This window comes from Carcharodon carcharias, chromosome 19 (assembly GCF_017639515.1).
Source record: "Carcharodon carcharias isolate sCarCar2 chromosome 19, sCarCar2.pri, whole genome shotgun sequence".
NCBI classification, from domain to species: Eukaryota; Metazoa; Chordata; class Chondrichthyes; order Lamniformes; family Lamnidae; genus Carcharodon; species Carcharodon carcharias.
The window spans coordinates 17622031-17643680 of record NC_054485.1 but is presented as its reverse complement, the minus strand read 5'-3'; the positions used below and the strand labels follow the sequence as shown (position 1 = coordinate 17643680).

The window sequence follows — 21650 nt, the reverse complement described above, 5'->3', positions numbered from 1 at the left end:
TGCTGACCAACTGAAGTGCTTCAGAAACTGAGGCAGTTGTATGAGTCTACAAAATGAAGTGTTGAATTACAAAATAAGTGCTTTTAATTCCAGAGAGAGACATACAAGGTGGTAGAGGTGATTTTGTTGTAAGTGACGATGTTGGTGGCAGGCTGAAAGCAGAATCTAATGTAGAGGTATTTTTATTGTTAAGAGAATTCAGATTATGCTCAACTGTATTCACTCAATATCCACAGATTCACACTTTCCACCAGACAATCAGGAGCATGACCCTTGCCTGTTTCTCCTCTCCCTATGCTAAGGACATGGAAGCCATGCCTAAATGCTATATTCAGCTAAGTTCAGCTAAGTTCAGCTAACATAGTACAGAGCAGGAATCAAACCTAGCCTGTATGATTTAATACTGTATGATGTGATGCATTTTCCTATTAAGCCATGAAGAAGTGGTATCTTAAGTTACCTTCTCTAGTTTCTGAAAAGTCATTTTATTATCTTCTATTCCGGTTGTAACTTTTTTTCCGGAAGGAAAGATAATGCTGAGAATGGAATACCTTTCTATTTGTGGTGCCCGTTGCCGTTGTCATCCTTCAGTACACTGGTCATTTTGGGGTAGGGCATATGCAAAGTTTCATGGATGATGCCATAACTCCATACCTTTGTTTTAGTTTGCGTGTCTCCCCCCTCACTGTGCCAATGTGCATGTTTAACTTCCCATACCAGAAATACTTAATTTCCTTGATGAGCTGCAGATATGTTGGGATTATTACCAATTTTATTTTCATTGCCTTTTGTATATTGTTTTATGATCCTCTTTGATAACTCTGGTTTCTTGCCAACAATTTCACTTTATGGAATTGTTTCAATTTCATATCACTGCCTTGGTAAAAGTTTTTGGATTTTCTTATTTCTCCCAATATGGTCACCATAAATTCCCAATTATTTCCTCCTCTTTCTGCAGCCACACTTCTTGGCAATAACCAGTGTTTTTTTTTAAAAACCAATATTTAATGTATCTTTTGAAGTAAAGGTTTTATGCTGCTTGCATTTGTGAAGAAGTTTCACTTAAAGGAAAGTATTTGAGCAGATGGTAGCAGCACACCAGTTGAATGGGTACAACTATTTATTGAACCAATAGCTGTTATGCAGTGATGTGTTTCAAAACTTGTTGGTGTTTTAAAAATACATTTATTGTTGTGAACCACTGACATTTGTCATTTACTGTGTAAAAGCGTGCACAATTTCTCCACATCTGAAAAATAACATAACCTGCTCTCTGATTAACTCTGCTGTTTTCCAGCATATTTGTGTTTGTTATTCTTTAGATCTGATTTAAGCAATGTATATTTCCCTGACTAATGGCTCGTTGTTGGCTGCAAGTTGAACCAACTGCCAGGGTTTGACAGCATGTGTATGTGACCATAATCCAAGGCTATTTGAAATCAGTTTCTTAGTTAAGGGATTGGGGGAAGAAGAGGGAATGCAATTTGAAGTTTTGCTCTGAAAATTCACAAGTGGAATGACTCCTTAGAGCTAGTGAGAAAATCCATTCTTCATCCCCTTTTGGCGCTGAAAGAGCCTGGTTCCCTCTAAAGATAACATTTTGTCCCAAGTACCTCTGCATTGCTCCACAATGAAATCATTCATATTTGTAAATTCTGAAATGTACTTGGGACTAAATGTAACTTTTAGAAGGAACCAAGCTCTGAAAAAGGATGAAGAATAGATTTTCTCACTAGCTTTAAACTCTCGCTATTGCAGCAGGGATGGGTTGATGGGTGACACTGTATTGCAGTATCATTGAGCAGTAAAAAAAATTACTGCAGTATTGATTTAACTGATCTTGCTTGATTGCATTTGGAGGGGTGGAGAGGAGAGACAAACATAACAGATTATATGTTTGATGCACTGATCTTAAATTATAGCTAACTAATGTCAGTTTTTAAATATCCTTTTCTTCCTTTCCCCCAGAATTACCCCTTTTTATATCTAGCTCAGAATTGTCATTGTTTTATTTGCATAAAGAAGATAATTGATTGAAATTACACAGTAATTTAGGCCTTTAAAGTCAAATCATTTTTTCCCCCAAAGCCAAGTAGAATAATATTTACTTTTACATCATACTGACCTTGCTCCCTATTAATATGTGATTTTGTTATTGGAAAATAATATCTTCATTCTGTGTCTTTTTCCTTACTCTGGGTAAGTCTAGCCATTCTGCTGGAAGATTGGTGATGTCTGTTTTTGAAATAAGAACTTGCCTTACTACTGATTTGATATATCTGTACTTTGTCCGGTTTTCTCTTGGTAATGTTGGCTGTGTATCATGAGAAGGAATTTTGCCTGTAGTATTGCCTGAGAGTAAATGCAGATGCCTTTAGGAATTCCATTGCAATGAATTCAGGTGGAGTCCTCGAAATTACCACCTTGGGTGCACCAATCACAAAAAGAAATCTGATAAAATAGAGTCACCCTTGCTATCAATTATTGGCAGGAACCTTTCTGGAAAGAACCATGAACTATAAATGTTGCTATAACATCTGCCATCATGAACAAATGTTGCCATCAAAGTACGCACCATTTAAAATCTAAATGGCCACAGTAAGTTATAGTTAGCTGATTCAACACGCAACTGAAAAATATGTAACTGAGCCACGCAGATTAGGAACGTTTCAAGTTTAACCTTTAGCCTCTCTTGTTAGTTAATATCATCCAGAATAGCTACATGGATGTTTCAATTGACCTCACTGCTTCTTGATTATGCATAAAGAGGAAATGTTCTTGCCCATCACTGTCTAGTTATCTCCATGGATGTGGAAATATGGACATCCAAGGACAGGATTGAATTTACTTGAGATGCCAAGCAGTAAAATAGCAAGCACTAAGTACCAGGCCTGTGCATGAAGAATGGACTAAAGTATTCTGAGCCTGAAGTACTTTTGACTCAAAATTACTCGTGCTGAAGCATGATTCCACTGTTTTTATAAAAAGATGGAGATATTCAAGATGATTATGTGTGAGATTAATCTAAAACACTTGAAATGACTTTTAAATGAAATATTCATGGTTAATGGCCATATTTCAGCCTTCACAATGCTGGCCCTAGTAATGCTTCTAAACCAGGTTCCTCAATCTCAATAGTACTCATAACTTGAACAAAGTTAGCAAAGGCAGAGTTAAAATGAAAAATAAAAACAGAAACTGCTGGAAATACTCAGGTCTGCAACATCTGTGGAAAGAGAATGTTTTAGGGTCAATGACCTTTCATCAAAACTGGGAAAAGTTAGTGATAGGTTTTAAGCAAGTATGGAGTTAGTGAAAGGAGAGAGGATGGAAAAAAGAGCAAATGGGAATGTCTATGATAGGATGGAAGGCAGGAGGGATTAAATGACAAAAGGATTACATAAGACGTGGACTTGTGATCACATTCAGGGTTCTAGACTTCAATTATGCCATTGAGTAGTTATGTGTAAAGGCAAAACACTCCTTATGAATAGGAATAAGAAAGAGGAAAGAGTACTGGGTTCCAGTTTGGTCAACATTCTACAAGAGGGAGTCTGGAGATGTGATGCACTAGGTCTGCTGATAATTATAGGTGAAGGGCCGCATGTTACTCCCAGGCCATAATAGCACCACTGTGTTAGGTTCCCCTTAGTCTGAAAGAAGGAGTGGACTTTAATTTACTTAGCACTATTCAGATCCTTGGGATGTCACTCTTCAGAGTCAGTGAGCTATTTTGTGATGTAGTTGCTGCTGTTCTACAGTAAACAATTTGAGCATTTTTTGCATTCATTCATGGGTTTGCAGGCATTGCTGGCCAGGCCAGCATTTATTCCCTATCCCTAATTGTCCTTCAGAAGGTGTTGAGGAGCCAACTTCTTGAACTGCTGCAGTGTAAGTAAACCCATAATGCTGTTAGGGAGGATGTTTCAGCATTTTTACCCTGCAACAGTGAAGGAATGGAAATATAGTTCCCGGTAAGGATGGTGTGTGACTTGGAGAGGAACTTGCAGGTGGTGTGTTCCCATGTGCCTACTGTCTTGGTTGAGAATGAGGGTTTGAGAGTTGCTGTCAAAAGAGCCTTGGTGAGTTGCGGCATTGCATTTTGTAAATGGTACACATGATTCCCAGGATGCGCAGGAAGCAACTGTTTAAGGTGATGGATGGGGTGCCAATTAAGTGCCCTACTTTGACCTGGATGGTGTTGAGCTTATTGAGTATTGTTGGAGCTGCACTCATTCAGGCAAGAGGGGGGAGTATTTCATCATACTCCTGACTTGTACCTTGTGGATGGACAGGTATTGGAGGTGAGTAACTTGGCAGTAGAAAAAAGGAACACAGCTATCGGCAAGACAGAAATAGAATCCGTGTGGATAGAGACAAAAGATTCTAAAAGATCAATCACTCTAAAAGGTATAATCTATAGACCACCTAATAGTGGAAGGGAGGTGAAGGATGAAATATGCGGACAAACTAGGGAATTGAGTAAAAAGAAACAATTATAATCATGGGGATTTCAATTACTCTGCTATTAATCAGACAGAAGAGGTAAGTAGAGGGATAAAAGAATAGAGTTCCAACAATGTGTACAGGTCTCCTTTATAACTCAATATATAAAAAAAAACAAGAAGGAAAAATGCACTCTACTATTGGATCTAGTAATGGGGAATGAACCTGAGGAGATACAAGAAAAAATATAAGGGGAGCATCCAGGCAATAGTGTCATAATATAATACATTTTAAGATGATAGAGAAGGACATACCTATGACAAAAATCAGGTTAATAAATTGGGGAAAGGCTTATTTTGAGGGGATGAAAATAAAATGAAAAACCGCATAGGCAAACAATGACGGAGAATGATAATGGGAAATATTTAAAATGGCTTCCAACAGTGTGCAGGAAAAATATATTCCACTAAAAGGAAAGAACAAACTAAACACAAGTGAGCCTCTCCATGGATGAATAAAGACATAAGGGAACAATTGAGGTTTAGGAAAGAGGCATACATTAAGTACATAGACAACAGAGGAGTGTATGATGAGAAAGACTATGAAGAAATTAGGAGAGAAATTTTTAAATAATTGGGAAAGCAAAGAAAATCTATATAATTATATTATCAAGGAACATAAAACAAAGTAGTAAAATATTTTACAGATACATCAATAAAAAAAGGAAGACTGTGATAGGAATAGCATTAAACAATAGGCAGGATAATATCACAAGTAACAATAGAAAGATGGCAGAAATATTAAATGATTATTTCACTTTGTTATTTATCAGGGAGATAGAACCGGTATGACATTGAATGATGAGATGAGTAATGAGATAAGTGCATTTAAAATATAAACAAGGGGGATATATTAAATAAACTAATCAAACTCAGAAGATAACGCCCCAGTCTGGATGGATTGCATCCAGACATTTTAAAAGAATCTAAGGAAAAAGAGAGCAGAGGCATTACTACACATATTTAATAATTTGTTAGAAAAAGGTATAGTGAGGAATGATCTTGGTTTGGAGGATCAAGATGTAGAAACAATTTGAGTGGAGATAAGAAATAGCAAAGGGAAGAACTCATGGTGGGAATAGTTTATAAGCCCCATGACAATACCTACACTGTAGAATAGTATATAAATCAAGAAATAATGGGGGCTTGTAAGAAAGGTGCTGCAATAATCATGGGAGATTTTAATCTTCATATAGATTGGGCAAATCAAATTGACAAAGGTAGCCTGGTGGATGAGTTCATACGAGTGTATTCGGGGCAGTTTCTCAGAATAATACATTCTGGAACCAACCAGGGAACAGGCTATTTTAGATTGGTAATGTGTAATGAGACAAGGTTAATTAATGACCTCACAGTAAAGTATCCTCTTGGTAAAAATGATTGTAACATGATAGAATTTCACATTCAGTTTGAGGGTAAGAAATGTGGTTCAGAAACTAGTGTCTTAAATTTAAATAATGGTAATTACAAGGATATGAAGATAGTGTTAGCGGAGAAGAAAAGAGTTGACATTTCGAATCCTCATGACCCTTCAACAGAACTGAGTGAATCTAAGGAGAGGGGTGAAATTTAAGGTGGAGGGGGGGGCGGTGCGGTTGGGTTGGGTTGGGTGGGGGGGGTTGGTGTGGTTGTGGGGACAAGCAAGCAGTGATAGGAGCAGATAATCAAAAGATGTCACAGACAAAAGAACACAGAGGCATTGAAGGTGGTGATATCTAAACAAATATGCTAATTAAAAATGGATGGTAGGGCACTCAAGGTACAGCTCTAGTGGGGGTGGGGTGGAAAGGCTAGCAGGGCATAAAAGATTTAAAAATAATGGAAATAGGTAGGAAGAGAAAAATCTATATAAATTATTGGAAAAAACAAAAGGAAGGGGGAAGAAACAGAAAGGGGGTGGGCATGGAGGAGGGAGTTCAAGATCTAAAGTTGTTGAATTCAATATTCAGTCCGGAAGGCTGTAAAGTGCCTAGTTGGAAGATGAGGTGTTGTTCCTCCAGTTTGTGTTGGGCTTCCAAACACCCCCCCCGCCCACACACCTTAAACCAGCTTATATTTCACCCCTCTCCTTAGATCCACTCAGTTCTGTTAAAGGTTCATGAGGACTCGAAATGTCGACTCTTTTCTTCTCCACCGATGCTGCCAGAACTGCTGAGTTTTTCCAGGTAATTCTGTTTTTGTTTTGGATTTCCAGCATCCGCAGTTTTTTGTTTTTATCGACATGAAGATAGTGTTGGTTAAAGTGAAACAGGGAAAATAGGTTAAAAGGTAAGGCGATAAAGAAACAGTGGCAGACTCAACAAAGATGTATTCCGTTGAGAAAAAAAATGACAGGAGAAGAATGCAGGAGCCATGGCTAAGTAAGTAAGTTAAGGAAGGTATCAAATTGAAAGAAAAAACTAAAAGATTGGTAGACCAGAAGATTGGGAAAATGGTGAGGATTGTGTTCAGTTCTGGTCACCATATGATAAGGATATAGAAGCACTGGTGAGGATGCAGAGAAGATTTACAGGAGTTATATCAGAAGTACATGAATATAAGTATCAGGAAAGGATTGACAGGCCTGGTCTCTTGAAAATAGGTCACCCTCCAGCCTTCTAGTTGTCTTTAAAATTCTGAAATATTTTGTCTTTGTATCCACTCTATCAATGTTTCCTCTTGTGGGGAAGAGCTTAAGTAGAGGCAATCAATATAACACAATCATCAAGAAATCTAATAGGGAATTCGGAAGAAACCTGTTTGCCCCCAAAGGGTGGCAAGACTGTGGAACTCACTATCATTAAGTGATTGAAGTAAATAGTATTTGTGCATTTAAGGGGGAAGCTAGACAAGGATCTGAAGGAGAAGGGAATGGAGGGTTACAATGATAGATTTGGATGAAGAAAGATGGGACGAAGCTCAATTGATGTATAATTGCCGGCATGGACTATTTGGGCCAATGGCCTGTTTCTGTGCAGTTTACCCTATATAATCTTAGGAATCGCTGCTCTTTGTAGCCACAATAATTTTGTGGCTGGCCGAGTTAAGCATCTGGTCAGTGGTAACATCAAGGATGTTGCTGCTAGGGATGCAGTGATGGTAATGCTGTTGAACGTCAAGAGAGATGGTTAGGTTCTCTTGGTTGAAGATGCTCATTGCCTGGCATTTGTGTGGCACGAATGCTACTTGTCACTTACCAACCCAAGCCTGAATGTTGTCCAGATCTTGTTGCATGCAGAAAAGGATTGCTTCATTATCTGAGGATTTCAAAGTTCCATAAACAGCAATGAGATAAACGACTGGTTAATCTGTTTGGAGGTGTTGGTTGATGACATGTAGAAGACAACAAGTGAAATGTAAATATTTTAATTAACATAGGTAACGTGGCCTTCATCTTCTGAATTTTTTGTATCTTTGAACCTTCAGAACTAAGGGCTTTAGTTTGCAGTATATTTTCCTTTCTTTATAAAAATTTATGCTTACATTAAAGAGTTTATCATAATTCTGTCCCTTTAGCAAAACCAGAGATGTATCGAAGCTTATGAGGCTATACTTTTTAAAGAAAAATGCTTTCATCTTTGGGAGATGTACTGTGGAAAATAACCATCTTAAAAGGAAGGAGCAATATGTTTATTTGATTTGTGTTTGTCACTTCCCACAACTCTGGAAAACTAAACAAGAGATGTTGGAGGGGAAAGTTTCTGTTACATGACAGGAAGATACTTTTGTGCTTTTAAATGCTTTATGCTAGATATTCTTTCCTTATTTCGTAACAGTATTACTATTGTTAGCATATGGGGGGAGCATTTTGTACACACCTGCAAGGTTATCATTTCTGTACACTGACCATTGATTTTTCCCCCTCCCCAATCCAGGCATCTTGATGTACTACTGTGTTTTGCTACTTAATAAGTGTATGACAAATTGTTAACAGTCTTATGGTAGTTTTCAGAGGATTACATGTGCTATGAGAGCTTAAGTTAAAATTTGTTTTGCCTTTATTTTTTACGCGTGCTTTTATGTGTGCTTTGGCCTGCAACTCTTGACACTCTTAAAATTAACCTACACAATGTACACAGCAACTCAAATATTGTACATTTGTGATAAAATTGCAATGTTTTTCCTTGTGATGGGGAGTAAATTCTGGCCTTGCCAGCGATGCCCACATCCCAAGAATGAATTAAAAAACATATATACAAGTTCCACATCAACAAATGTTTAGCTGTAATATATTTTTGCATAAGTTTCTTATAATTTGTAATTGATGGTCTAAATATAATGCTTTTTTGATTTGAATAATCGCTCCTATAATTTTTTTTAGAGAATTTTGAGTCTAATATAACTCAGATACCTTTATTTCTTGCAGGGTTTGCTGGATAAATATCTAATACCAAATTCAACCAATTCAGAGAGCAAAGTCTTCTATCTTAAGATGAAAGGAGACTATTACCGATACCTTGCAGAAGTAGCTATAGCAGAAAGCAAAAAACGTAAGTTTCTTATTTTTGGTGTATCTTCTACAAACAACATGTAGAAAGTATTTGTTGTACTGCACGTTAAGTAGAATGACCGAAAAGTTTGTATCCCTGAATTCTTTAAATATTGAGTTACTAATCTCATCTTGGTGCTAGTGGAGGAAGATGTAAAATCAAAGGGTGTGGTACACAAACCTTTATGGTGTTTTGACCTCCTGTGAGTAGGGATGGTTGTGCATGAGGTTGCATCAGCCAGTGAATATGCCTTTTGATTATATATGTGATGGATACAGACTATTTTGCTGGATTCTGAAGAGGGGGTTGTGAGGATGAGGCTGCAATGGGATAGAAGCACTTGGTGTGAGTGTGTGGGGGGGCGGTGGTGGGAGAGAGAGACTAGTGTGAGACAAGGAAATACTCATTATGTAATTGTGAAGTTTTTTTTATCCCAAGTGAGGACACTGCTCAAAGAGACAATATTTTCAGCCTTTTATTCTGTCTTGCTCCAGAAACTGTTGAGAACTCCCAGACATCATATCAAGAAGCATTTGATATCAGTAAGACGGACATGCAACCAACACAACCTATCCGATTAGGTCTTGCCCTGAACTTCTCAGTATTCTACTATGAAATTCTCAACTCTCCAGAGCAAGCCTGTGCACTGGCCAAGGCGGTAAGCAATAAAGACCGGGACTAACTTTCTTAAATATATTTCCTCTTTGCCTTGCGCATTGGATATACTATCTTCCTTCGTTAGGATGGATAAATGTTTGATAAAATTGTCACATCAAAACTCTACTAATTTTTGAGAAGACTTGGTAGCTGTTTTTAGGTTTATCCATCTTAAAATGGCATGATAAATAATTTCAAGTATGATTTTAAATAGTCACTTGGTAGTACAGAACTTGAGTATTGCTGGAAAAAGAGACGTTGTCGAGGCTTTTCCTCTTGTGCTCATCAGGACAAAATTGCAAGAATACCAAATTTCAAAGGGAACAACAATTTATACTGCATAAGAAAAGGTTGCTGATTTTTTATTCCATGCAGTATAAATTGTTATTCCTTTTGAAGTTTGATATTCTTGTGATTCTGTCCTGATGAGTGAAAGACAAAAAGCTTCGACAGCAAGGCTCAAATATAATTTATCTAAGAATGTCTGTCTAATGAGAAATGATGGACATGTTCTACCCTAAGATGAGTTTCAGGCAGTTGAAGATTTGAATTCTATTTGCACTTCTGCAAAATTGCCTACCTTTGCACTAACTTCAGCCCTCTTGTTATTGAAATGTTCATAACATTGTCTTTATTGCCTCCAGACTTGACTAATATGATGTGCTGTTTGCTGATTCACCATCTTCTACCTTCCATAAACTCTACCTTGTCAAACTGTGCTACTTGTATCCTCTCCTGTGCTAAGTGCCACTTGCTTGACGCTTGTTCTTGCTAACCAGCATTGGCCCCCCACTCCTAAAGTCTTGCGTTTAGAATCCTCATTCTTGTCTTTAAATTCCCCAATAGTGGGAGGCAACGAGGTCGGGTTATTGTCGCTGGACTAGTAATCCAGAGACACCCAGGGTAATGCTCTGGGGACCCAGGTTTGAATCAATAAAATTCAACAAAAATCTGGAATTAAAAGTCTAATGATGACCATGAAACCATTGTCAATTGTCCTAAAAACCCATCTGGTTCACTGATGTCCTTTAGGAAGGAAATATGCTGTTCTTGCCTGGCCTACAAGTGACTCCAGACCCACAGCAATGTGGTTGCCTCTTAAATGCCCCCTGAAAGGGCCTAGCAAGCCACTCAGTTGTATCAAACCGTTACAAAGTCTCAAAAAATGAATGAAACCGGACAGTCCACCTGGCATCAACTTAGGCACCAGCCCTGTCAACCCTGCAAAGTCCTCCTTACTAACCACCTCCCAAAATTGGGAGAGTTGTCTCTCAGACTAGTCAAGCAGCAGCCTGACATAGCCATCCTTACAAAACCATATCTTACAGATAATGTCCCAGACGCCACCATCACCATCCCTAGGTATGTCCTGTCCCACAGGCAGGAGAGAGCCAGCAGAATGGCTGCACAATGGTATACAGTAGGGAGGGAGTTGCTCTTGGAGTCCTCATCTTGGTACCCCATGAAGTCTCATAGCATCAGGTCAAACGTGGGCAAGGATACCTCCTGCTGGTTACCATGTACCGCCCTCCCTCAGCTGATGAATCAGTGCTCCTCCATGTTGAGCAACACTTGGAGGCAGTGCTAAGGTTGATATCAGTAAGAATGTACTCTGGGTAGGGGACTTTTATGTCTATCACCTAGAGTGGCTCGGTAGAACCACTACTAACTGAGCTGGCCGAGTCCTAAAGGACATAGCTGCTAGACTGGGTCTGCGGCAGGTGGTGAGGGAACCAATGAGAGGGAAAACATACATGACCTCATCCATACCAATCTGCCTGTTGCAGTTGCATCTGTCCATGATGGTATCGGTAGGAGTGACTATCGCACAGTCGTTGTGGAGCTGAAGTCCTGCCTTCACTTTCAGGATACCCTCCATCGTGCTGTGTGGCACTACCACCTTGCTAAATGGGATGGATTTTGAACAGATCTAGCAACTCAAGACTGGGCATCCATGAGGCACTGAGAGCCATCAGCAGCAGAATTGTACTTGAACACAATCTGTAACCTCATGACCTGGCATATCCCCCACTCTACCATTAGCATCAGGCCAGGGGGATCAACCCTGGTTCATTGAAGAGTGCATGAGGGTATGCCAGGAGCTGCACCAGGCATGCCTAAAAATGAGAAGCTATAACATAGGACTAGCATGCCAAACAACATAAGTAGCAAGTGATAGAGCTAAGCGATCCTGCAACCAACTAATCAGATCTAAGCTGTGCAGTCCTGTCACATCCAGTCGTGAATGGTGGTGAACAGTTAAACAACTCACTGGAGGAGGAGGCTTCACAAATATCCCCATCTTCAATGGTGGGGGAGCCCAGCACAGCAGTGTGAAAGATAAGACTGAGATATTTGCTACAACCTTTAGCCAGAAGTTCCAAGTGGATGATCCGTCTCTGCCTCCTCCAGAGGTCCCCAGCATCACAGATGCCAGTCTTCAACCAATTCAGTTCACTCCGCGTGATTTTAAGAAACAGCTGAAGGCACTCAGTTGTGCAAAGGCTACGGGCCCCGACAATGTTCCGGCAATGGTACTGAAGACTTGTGCTCCAGGACTTGCTGTGCCCCTAGCCAAGCTGTTCCAACACAGCTACAACAATGGGATCTACCCGGCTTTGTGAAAAATTGCCCAGGTATGTCCTGTACACAAAAGGCAGGACAAATCCAACCCAGCCAATTACAGCCCCATCAGTCTACTCTTGATCATCAGTAAAGTAATAGAAGGGGTCATCAACAGTGCTATCAAGTGGCACTTGCTTAGCAATAACCTGCTCACTGAGTTTAGGTTCCGCCAGGGACACTTGGCTGCTGACCTAAGTACAGCCTTGGTTCAAAGATGGACTAAAAAGCTTAACTCGTGAGGTGAGAGTGACTGCCCTTGACATCAAGGCCTCATTTGACTGAGTGTGGCTTCAAGGAGCCCTAACAAAACTGGAATCAGTGGGGGGGGTGGGGGAAACGGGTAGGGGGGGACCTCTCCACTGGCTGGAGTCATACCTAACACAAAGGAAGATGGTTGTGGTTGTTGGAGGTCAGTCATTTCAGCTCCAGGGCTTAACTGCAGGAGTTCTTCAGGGTAGTGTCCTCACCCCAACCATCTTCAGCTGCTTCATCAATGACCTTCTTTCCACCTTCTTTCTTCCCGGCTGGAAGTGGGGATGTTCGCTGATGATTGCACAATGTTCACCTTTCATGACGCCTCAGATACTGAAGCAGTCCATGACTGAACGCAGCAAGACCTGGACAATATCCAGACTTGGGCTCACAAGTGTCAAGTAACACTTGCACCACACAAGTGGCAAGTATGACTATCTCCAACAAGAGAGAATCTAACCATCACCCCTTGATGTTCAGTGGCATTACCATCACTGAATCCCCCACTACCAACATCCTGGGGGCTACCATTGACCAGAAACTGAATAGGAGTAGCCATATAAATATTGTGACTACAAGAGCAGGTCAGAGGCTAGGAATCCTGTGACGAGTAACTCACCTCCTGACCCCCCAAAGCCTGTCCACCATCAACAATGCACAAGTCAGGAGTGTGGTGGAATAGTCCCTACTTGCCTGGATGAGTGCAGCTCCAACACAAGGAGCTTGACACCATCCAGGACGAAGCAGCCCGCTTGATTGGTACCACATGCACAAACAGTCACTCCCTCCACTACCTACGTACATTAGCAGCAGTGTGTACCATCTACAAGATGTGCTGCAGAAATTCACCAAGGCTTCTTAGGTAGCATCTTCCAAACCTACGACCACTACCATCTAGAAGGATAAGAGCAGCAGAGATGGGAACACCACCACCTGGAAGTTCCCCTCCAAGCTACACACCATCCTGACTTGGAAATATATTGCCGTTCCTTCACTGTTGCAGGGTCAAAATCCTGAAACTCTCTACCCAACAACACTGTGGGTTTACCTACGCCACAGGAACTGCAGCAGTGCAAGAAGGCGGCTCACCACCACATTCTCAAGGGAAAGTAGGGATGGGCAATAAATGCCAGCCCAGACAGCAAAGCCCACATTCCATGAATGAATAAAAAAATAACCCCTGCTTCGTTTTATCCCTGCAACTTCTTCCTTCTGTTTATCCGAACTGGAACGATTGCTATTCATAGTTTAAGATTAACCATTTAGACTCTGGAATCAGAAGTAATATTTCAATTTGTAGACAATACCAAATTGGGAGGTGTAATTAATACTTAGGATTGACAGAATACAAGAAGATATTAAGAAACTTTGCAGAATGGGCATCTAATTGGCAAGTTAGTTTCAATGTAGGTAAATGTGAAGCTTCCTTGGTAGGAAGCATACTGCTTGGATAATAAGAATCTAATGGGGTAGAGGAATAAAGGGATCCACAATTACAGATAGACACATTTTAGTGACAATACAGGTTAATAAGAACATTAAAAAAATCAAAGCAAAATGAGCACTGGGGATTAATTCCAGGGGAATGGAATTGAAAAGCAGGGAAGTCACATTAAACATGTATAGAATGTTCGACCACATTTGAAGTGCTATGCACAGTTCTAGTCTCCGTATTATAAAATAGATAGAGGCGTTGGAGAAGATGCACACCAGATCCACAGGATTGATAGAATTGAGGTGTTTTAACAATGAGGAAAGACAATAGGCTGAGATACTATTCTCTAGAAAAGAGAAGGTTGAACAATGATAAAGGGATTCTGTAGGATGAATGTAAGATGATGTACCTACTTGTAGAAGCTTCAAAAAACTATCAGTCATAACTATAAGATCACAAATCGAATAAAAAATTCAGGAGAAACTTCGCTACCCAAAGAATGGTAAGAATGTGTAGTGTGCTTTCATAAGAAGCAGTTGAAACAAATAGTATAGATGCATAATGAAGAAGCCAGATATGCATTTATGGGCCTGTTTCTGTGCTGTAGACTTGATATAACCTGATTAAACTTTGACGTTAGGATCCTTTCCGAGTTGATGCTGTGTACTAAAAGCCAGCTATTCTTTTACACATGGTTACTTGTTAATATCCACTTGGAAGTTACTCATCTTTTAGCAATATTACAACTATGATGAATGTTTTTGATTTGCCATTTACTTGAACCTACATAATGTTTCCTGGAATTTCTGTGCGGGGATAGCATTGTAAGGGCGTTGAGATTGAGTTCTAGGCTACAGTTGAAAAATCTTGGATTTTGGGGCATTTACAAATAATATGTACTAGTTTCCTTCCACCTCTACAGCATGCTGTTTAATTCATTACTGACCTTACTGGTTCTATGCAGAATTTTCAGGGGATTAGTTGTACTTAAGTCTGGGTAGTAATTAATTTAATTTCTTGCTATTTACCTATTTTAAATTTTAAATCTTTCTGGTTAATTGACCATGTCAGATACCCTATCTTTGGAGTGTAGAAAAGATTGTGCATCAAAAGTCTGGAATGTTTCCTTACCCCTCACTTCAGAAAACGTAACTGGTTTTAATTGGATTGTCGTTTTTTTTCCTTCCTCCTTCATCATCACTTCAAATTTATGATCAGCAAATTGTATAGAAATAATTGGATGAAGCAACTAATTTTCTAAGCATACAATACCTTCTGCTTATGATTTTTAATCTTAAATCCTAGAATTGTTGTTATTGGTCTTAAAATTGGTATGCCCCCAAATTTCAATACCTATATATGCCCAATCTTTGATATCAAATCTGGATAAAAATCTAGAGGCCTTCTGACTTCTTGTTAGACAAATTGCCTATGATATCCTGTTTGAGATAGAGAATAGAGGTAGAAAATATTGAAAGCATACTTACTTGAGCAGAGATGTTCATAACAAAAATTTAGATGTTAGTTCATTTGAAGTGTTTATTTTGCTATTTTGCCCAATTCTACCATGGTTGATTTAGGTCCTATATGGAAGAAAGAGGTAAGTTGACTATGTGATAAAATACAGTAGAAAGTAAGTACAAAGTGGCATAACTTCAAGCTTTTGTTTGTTTCCCATTGGGTTGTAGATGTCTAGAATGGGCTTCCTTTGATTAATGTAGTTAATGCTATGTAATCCTTTTTTAAAAAAAAAATGAACTGGATAAATACCTGGCAGAGAGGAGATCATATTATTAAAGGTAGTTGTAAGCATTGGTCAAATTCTATGATTTTCACCTGTTAGCTTTGGAAAAGACAACCACAGAGTGTAATAATGTAAGAAGGATCTTGTACTATGAATGCTTCACATTCAGTGAATTATTGTTGAACTGTAGTCATTATTAAGCAACAGCTGACTGGATTCAACAGGTCCTATGAACAAATTAGATGAATTGCTAGAATCGCTTTTGTGTGTGATGGATTTTAAAAAAAATTCAAAGGGTGGGGGCATCACTGGCAAGGCCAGCATTAATTGCCCATCCCATGATTGCCCTTGAGAAGATGGCGATAAGGAACCACCTTGATTTACTCCAGTCAGCGTGGTGAAGGTACTTCCACGCTGCTGTTAAGGAGAGAGTTCCAGGATTTTGATTCAGCAACGACAAATGAACTGTGATATATTTCCAAGTCAGGATGCCATATGACTTGAAGGAAACTTGGGGGTGGCAGTTCCCATGCGTGCCTGCTGCCTTTCTCCTTTGTCCGAGGTCATGGCTTTGGGAGTTGCTTTACAGAAGGCTAGGTGAGTTGCTGAGGTTCATCCTCGGTCTAGGAGGAATTTTGGATAGAGCTTAAGAGTGCGCTGCTCTTCCTAGTGTTTTAGTAATGACCAGCCTAAGGGCAGCTCGTCTGCTCATTTCTCCACACATCGTGGTCTCCTCTTCAGTTGCTCTAAGTGCCTCCGATTTTCAATTTCAATGAGCAACATGACTAGGGAAATAGTAAGCAAGGTGGTTTCCAATTACCTTCCTGCTGTGTGCTCAATGGAAACACAAGTCCTCTTCCCAAAGGATCCTCTGTCTGTAAGCACCTGTTGTCCTTCAAGGTTCTAGCCCATCTGTCATCACCCTTGGTTCTGCTGTTGGCCGCCATCTAGTACCTTGAAATGTTTTCCATTGACCTGAACAGTGGTGTCCTTTGGCTTAAGGTCTTTCCTGAAAAATTAAACCTCAACCAGTGTAGCACTTCCTTATTTTTGTACTGAAGTTGGCCTAGATTCACTACTCAAGTCCAGGAGTGGGGTTTGAACATATGATTTTCTGATTTTTAAGGTGAGAGTGCTATCAGCTGAGCCAAATAATAATAGTTGATTATAATTATGTGGTAAGGTAAACTCAGATTTGCTAATGCTGATACAAAGGTAAGGTTTGTTAATTTGGTAGGAGGATGGTTAGAAAAATTTCAGAGTTTGTCCTTGTTTTTGTCAGTTGTACCCCTTGAGATAAAGTAACTTATAGTAATTTATGGCAGTACAAACTATACACGGCTTCTGTTAAAGAAGTGGTAATGAACCAAATGTAATTGTTTTTTTATCACATTCCCTGCCTCCTTTTTTTTTTTCTCTTCCCTGTCTTTCCTGAATATCCTGTAGCCAGGAATATTAAGTTCCTCTGTGCACCATGTTTCTCTTCTCTAGTGTTCAATCCTGGTGCCACCTTCTGCCAAATTTGATTCAGCCCTCTCCCACAATGCTAGTTAATCTTCCCATGAGGACACTGGTCCCAACTCTCTTGAAGTGTGACCTATCCATCTTCAACTGCTCCCAGTGCTCCAGGAATCTGAAGCCTGCCTCCTGCAGCATTTCTCCAGCTACATACTAATGTGCTTTATCCTACTATTTCTTTGGTCACTTGTGTGTGACACTGAGAGTAATCCAATGAATACTATCTTTTGAGATTCTGTTGTTTAAAACCCTTGACTGCAGGAGCTCAACCCTTCTCCTTTCCTTCCCATGTCATTGATTATGATTTCTGGCTGTTCCCCTTCCATATTATTTAAAATCCAGTCATTTTCACCATGAAGCAATTAAATATAGAATTCCAGTGTTTTACATTGTGACTTTTTTCACTCCAAAATGGCTTATTTTTCCACTTATTGAGTTATAATGTCCTTTTTCATCAGTTTTTTCAAGGATATATTGAATTTTTAGGACTGATTTGTGGTGTTCAGACATCTTGTTCTCTGCTGTCCTTAGGCATTCGATGAAGCTATTGCAGAGCTGGATTCACTCAATGAAGACTCTTACAAAGATAGTACACTCATTATGCAACTACTCAGAGATAACCTGACGGTGAGTGAAATTATACACACTTGCAATATTTCGAAGAATGGTTATTGAATTTACCATGAGAAGACTGAGGCATATAAAATCCAGTATGTCTTTAAAGACCATAAGATGCTCCTGTTCTTCAATATGATGATGCAGCTAAGAGTAATATTGTTAAGAATACGTCAAATGTTAAAAGCAAAGTATTGCGGAAGCTGGAAATCTGAAGCAAAAACAGAAAATGTTGGAAAAACTTCGGTCGTCAGTACCTGTGGAGAGAGAAATAGAGATGACGTTTCGAGTCTGTATGACCTGTTGAAGGGTCATATGGGCTCAAAACATCAACTGTTTCTCTCTCCACAGATGCTGTCAGGCCTGCTGCGCTTTTCCAGCATTTTCTGCACTTATAAAATGTTTATACTTTCAAACCATTCTAAGGAATGGAAATTCTGAGATGGGCTATTATCCAAACTGATCTAACTTTTATAGCAATTTGGAAGATTGGACAGCTTCTAGAAGAATATTACCATTCAATCCTTGCAAGTTCTTGGTCAGAAATCTCACGCAATCTGGGGATAAACATGCATTTAAATGTCGTCTTAATTTTTACCTCTTTTTGCCTAGTCCTACATATAAAGTACAAATATGCCCTTTCTGGTGTTTGACACAGTGGAGCACGGCAGAATTTCCTTTAACTGAACATTAGAAAGACCAAAGAGAGGATTTTTAGTTCCCATCAAAAATTTAGCACCTTTATGATTGACTCAATTTGCCTCATACCAGCATGCCAACATTGAACTGGAGTGCGTGCAGACTTGGTGTTCTGTTTGACCCAAACCTGATTGTTTATCCCCTTCCTCACATCTTTAAAAGATTTCTCCAAACCTCTTTCATTGACTATTCTTTCAATTACCTCTTCCTTTTTCCTCTGTGAGGCATCTTCATCATTTACTTGTGTTATTGGCACTATATTAAAGCAAGTGACGTTAACACTTACATGAAGAATAAATGTTGAGATAGAATGTGCCATTATAAAGTCATTCAAATTTAAATATCTGAGCGTTATCAGAAGTCAGAACATAAACATCCACAATAAATTATAAAAATCATCTTGACCACCTAGGTCTGTTGGAGGACACAAGCATTGGAACTATTGCAAAGCTTGACATTGCAATATCAAGCATTGCTTTTGCAGACAACTGAAAGAGATATTTGTTATTCACAGAATTAATCACTTGGGGCAATAAGCACTTAGTTTGAATTCTAGTTGTATATACTGCATTGTCAAAAGTATTTTTTAATGTAGGTTTAAAAGATTGATTCTTTTCTTGCAGTTATGGACATCAGATAATGCGGCAGATGAAGCTGATGGTGGTGAAGGGGGAGAGAACTAACTGCACAGAGGGAGCTGCTGTCCAATCCTCTTTTACATGTCTTCATTCCTTAGTGTTCACTGACAATTCCAAGAAAGGAATTTCTCAATCACCAATACTGAATAGATGCACATGTGAATGCCACAATTTAGCCTATGAAAATCTGCAGCTTGGAACAAATGCCATTCCTTAGCTTTCTTTTGCTAATTGTTCTGACTTTGTAGTGTGCAGTTGGGCACCTGCTACACAAACAGCAGAGATTAAATTTGCGGCGTATTTGTGAATAAGTTGATGTAGGTCCTTTTTGGTTTGCAAAGGAAGTTCATGATTGCCAAGAGCAGCTATTTTTAATGAATGGAGACTGGAAAATTACTAAAATCCAAAACACAGAATAGAAAGTGTTTGAATAGCACTTTATATATGGCCATTGATTCTTAAAGACTGTTGCTTGACATTGCAGGTTTGGTATGTGCATAGTTTGATATACACCAGATGGTGTATGCCAGATATAAGCACATTGTTGCCCAAAAGTTGTCTATTCAGTTTTTAGTGTCATGGTCCTGAAGGTGGATCAATATTTATTAAAACGAGGTTTTGGGAGCTGCTTGGCAATCTAGCATTTTACGTTTTGTGTTCTGAGCTGGCCGATCAAGGTTCAAGTCCCAGAGCTGTCTGTTGCTCTGAACCCGTTGTATAATGAGTTTTCTCTATTGTTCAGATGCCTTGCTGGAACCCCATTATAGTCAAATTTTGTATTGCTTTTCATTCCTACTAATAGGAAGTTGCATGGCAGCTATTAGTCTTGTTTTTGTTGGGTGGGGTAAGTGGTGGAGAAATGGGGAACATTTGTTTAAAAGCTGTGCATTAAAAGCAAGTGTCAGCAAAACAGAATTCTAAATAACTCCACCTCTCTGCTTTTTGGTAATAACGGACCTTGTAATCCTAACTATATAGGTTAGTGATCTTTCCTAACCCTGCTGAATCGATTTCTATTCTCATTCTTAAACCAGCCAAACTGTAAGATTTTCCCTTCCAATCCTACCAAATCAGTCACACTTCTTGTACTTCAGATTCATCTGTCAATAAATTTGACCAGTTTAGGACTAGGAGGATAGACTTGATTGGAAAATTGTAAGAAAGAAATCCAGTTTCAGCTAGGTTAATGAAAGGGAGAATTACTGTTGGTACAGAATACCTGACTGTCAATCTGTGGTGTTTTGGTAAAAATGCAAAATGTTAACTGAACCATTTCCTATAGCTTACAGTAGTTTGGTATATTTCTTATTGGCTCATGCAGTGTTAGATACTCTGTGCCCTTTATTTTACAAAGTAACTTGTTTTATTAGTTATTGATTCAGTTCAAGATCTGTAAAGTGCTGTGTTATTTTCTACTAAGAAATATTTTTGAGGTGAAAACTGACAAAACAAATTGGACTAAAAACTTGAAGGGACCTATGGTATGTCAGGTTTGACACAAGTTTTGTCATCGTGGAAATATTGGCAGTATTTAATCCAGCACTGCTGTGTTTTAATATATACATATATATGTATATGTACGTAAAATTTTAATGAAGGAATTACCCTATTTTGTTTTTAAAGTTTGAAGCTGGTAACTGAAAGTAATATGCAATGCAAATAAAACATTCTTCACAAATGGATCCATTTGATTCTGATATTCATTCTTGATGCTATTAACATTTCTCCATCATACTTAGTATCATTTCCTATTTGGTACAACTGCCTATTTTAAAAAAATGGAACAAAAATGTATTATTGTATGCTTCTACCACAGTTTTGATCTCTATTGGTCTGTAAAGGTCAGATGCAGTTTATTTAGCTGACCTACTGTTGTACAAGTAAAATATTGGGTGGGTGAGGGAGAGGAGAACCAGGTGATATGCTGAGTTAGAAAACTAGTCTAACCCTTCTCTGATGTGAACTTCTAATGGATTCCATCTCTTGCCCTGAACTAACAGATTTGGGTAATAGTGGCAGGTAGGCTTTAAGTAATGGCAATACATATCAGTAGCAACACCTGGAAATAAAAAAAAATCTGTGAATAACAAACCTGTTCTGGTTCAGGAAGGATGCTTAAGCCAAAAGAAAGGTATTAATAGACTAAGATAAAAAGTCCCTTTAGCAGAACTTCTGACAAACTGTTGTGGACTATAACTTCCAAAATATTTTAGCTGGTCCCTAGGTTTGAAATAAGATTTGTAACAAATACAGTTCCCAATGTTTAATTAAAAAACAAAAGTAGTATTCAGGCTTATCTGCTTATTTGGAAGTTATAGGGATCTTATACAAGGGATTATAGATAATTGTATAAGGATAATTTGAGGTTTCCTGTTGGAGGGAGAAGGAGAATTCTTTCTTTGTATTTATTAAATTGAATCTTAGTCAAAAGCAGAGTACCTTCATTATTTCCATTTCCCTATTTTTCTTCAATTTGTAGGCAAATATAATGAA

At 38.9% G+C, this 21650-nt stretch overlaps 1 protein-coding gene across 1 annotated transcript in view; it reads left to right on the top strand.

The window, feature by feature from the left end:
- LOC121291594 (14-3-3 protein beta/alpha-1-like) overlaps positions 1 to 20839 on the top strand; it is a 34461-nt gene extending 13622 nt beyond the window's left edge. Inside the window, exons 2-5 of the mRNA XM_041213022.1 lie at positions 8851 to 8974; positions 9469 to 9632; positions 17737 to 17832; positions 19143 to 20839. Coding sequence (XP_041068956.1) covers positions 8851 to 8974; positions 9469 to 9632; positions 17737 to 17832; positions 19143 to 19202 — 444 coding nt within the window. The 3' untranslated portion in view covers positions 19203 to 20839. The remainder of the gene's footprint in view (positions 1 to 8850; positions 8975 to 9468; positions 9633 to 17736; positions 17833 to 19142) is intronic.
- Positions 20840 to 21650: the final 811 nt, after the last annotated feature.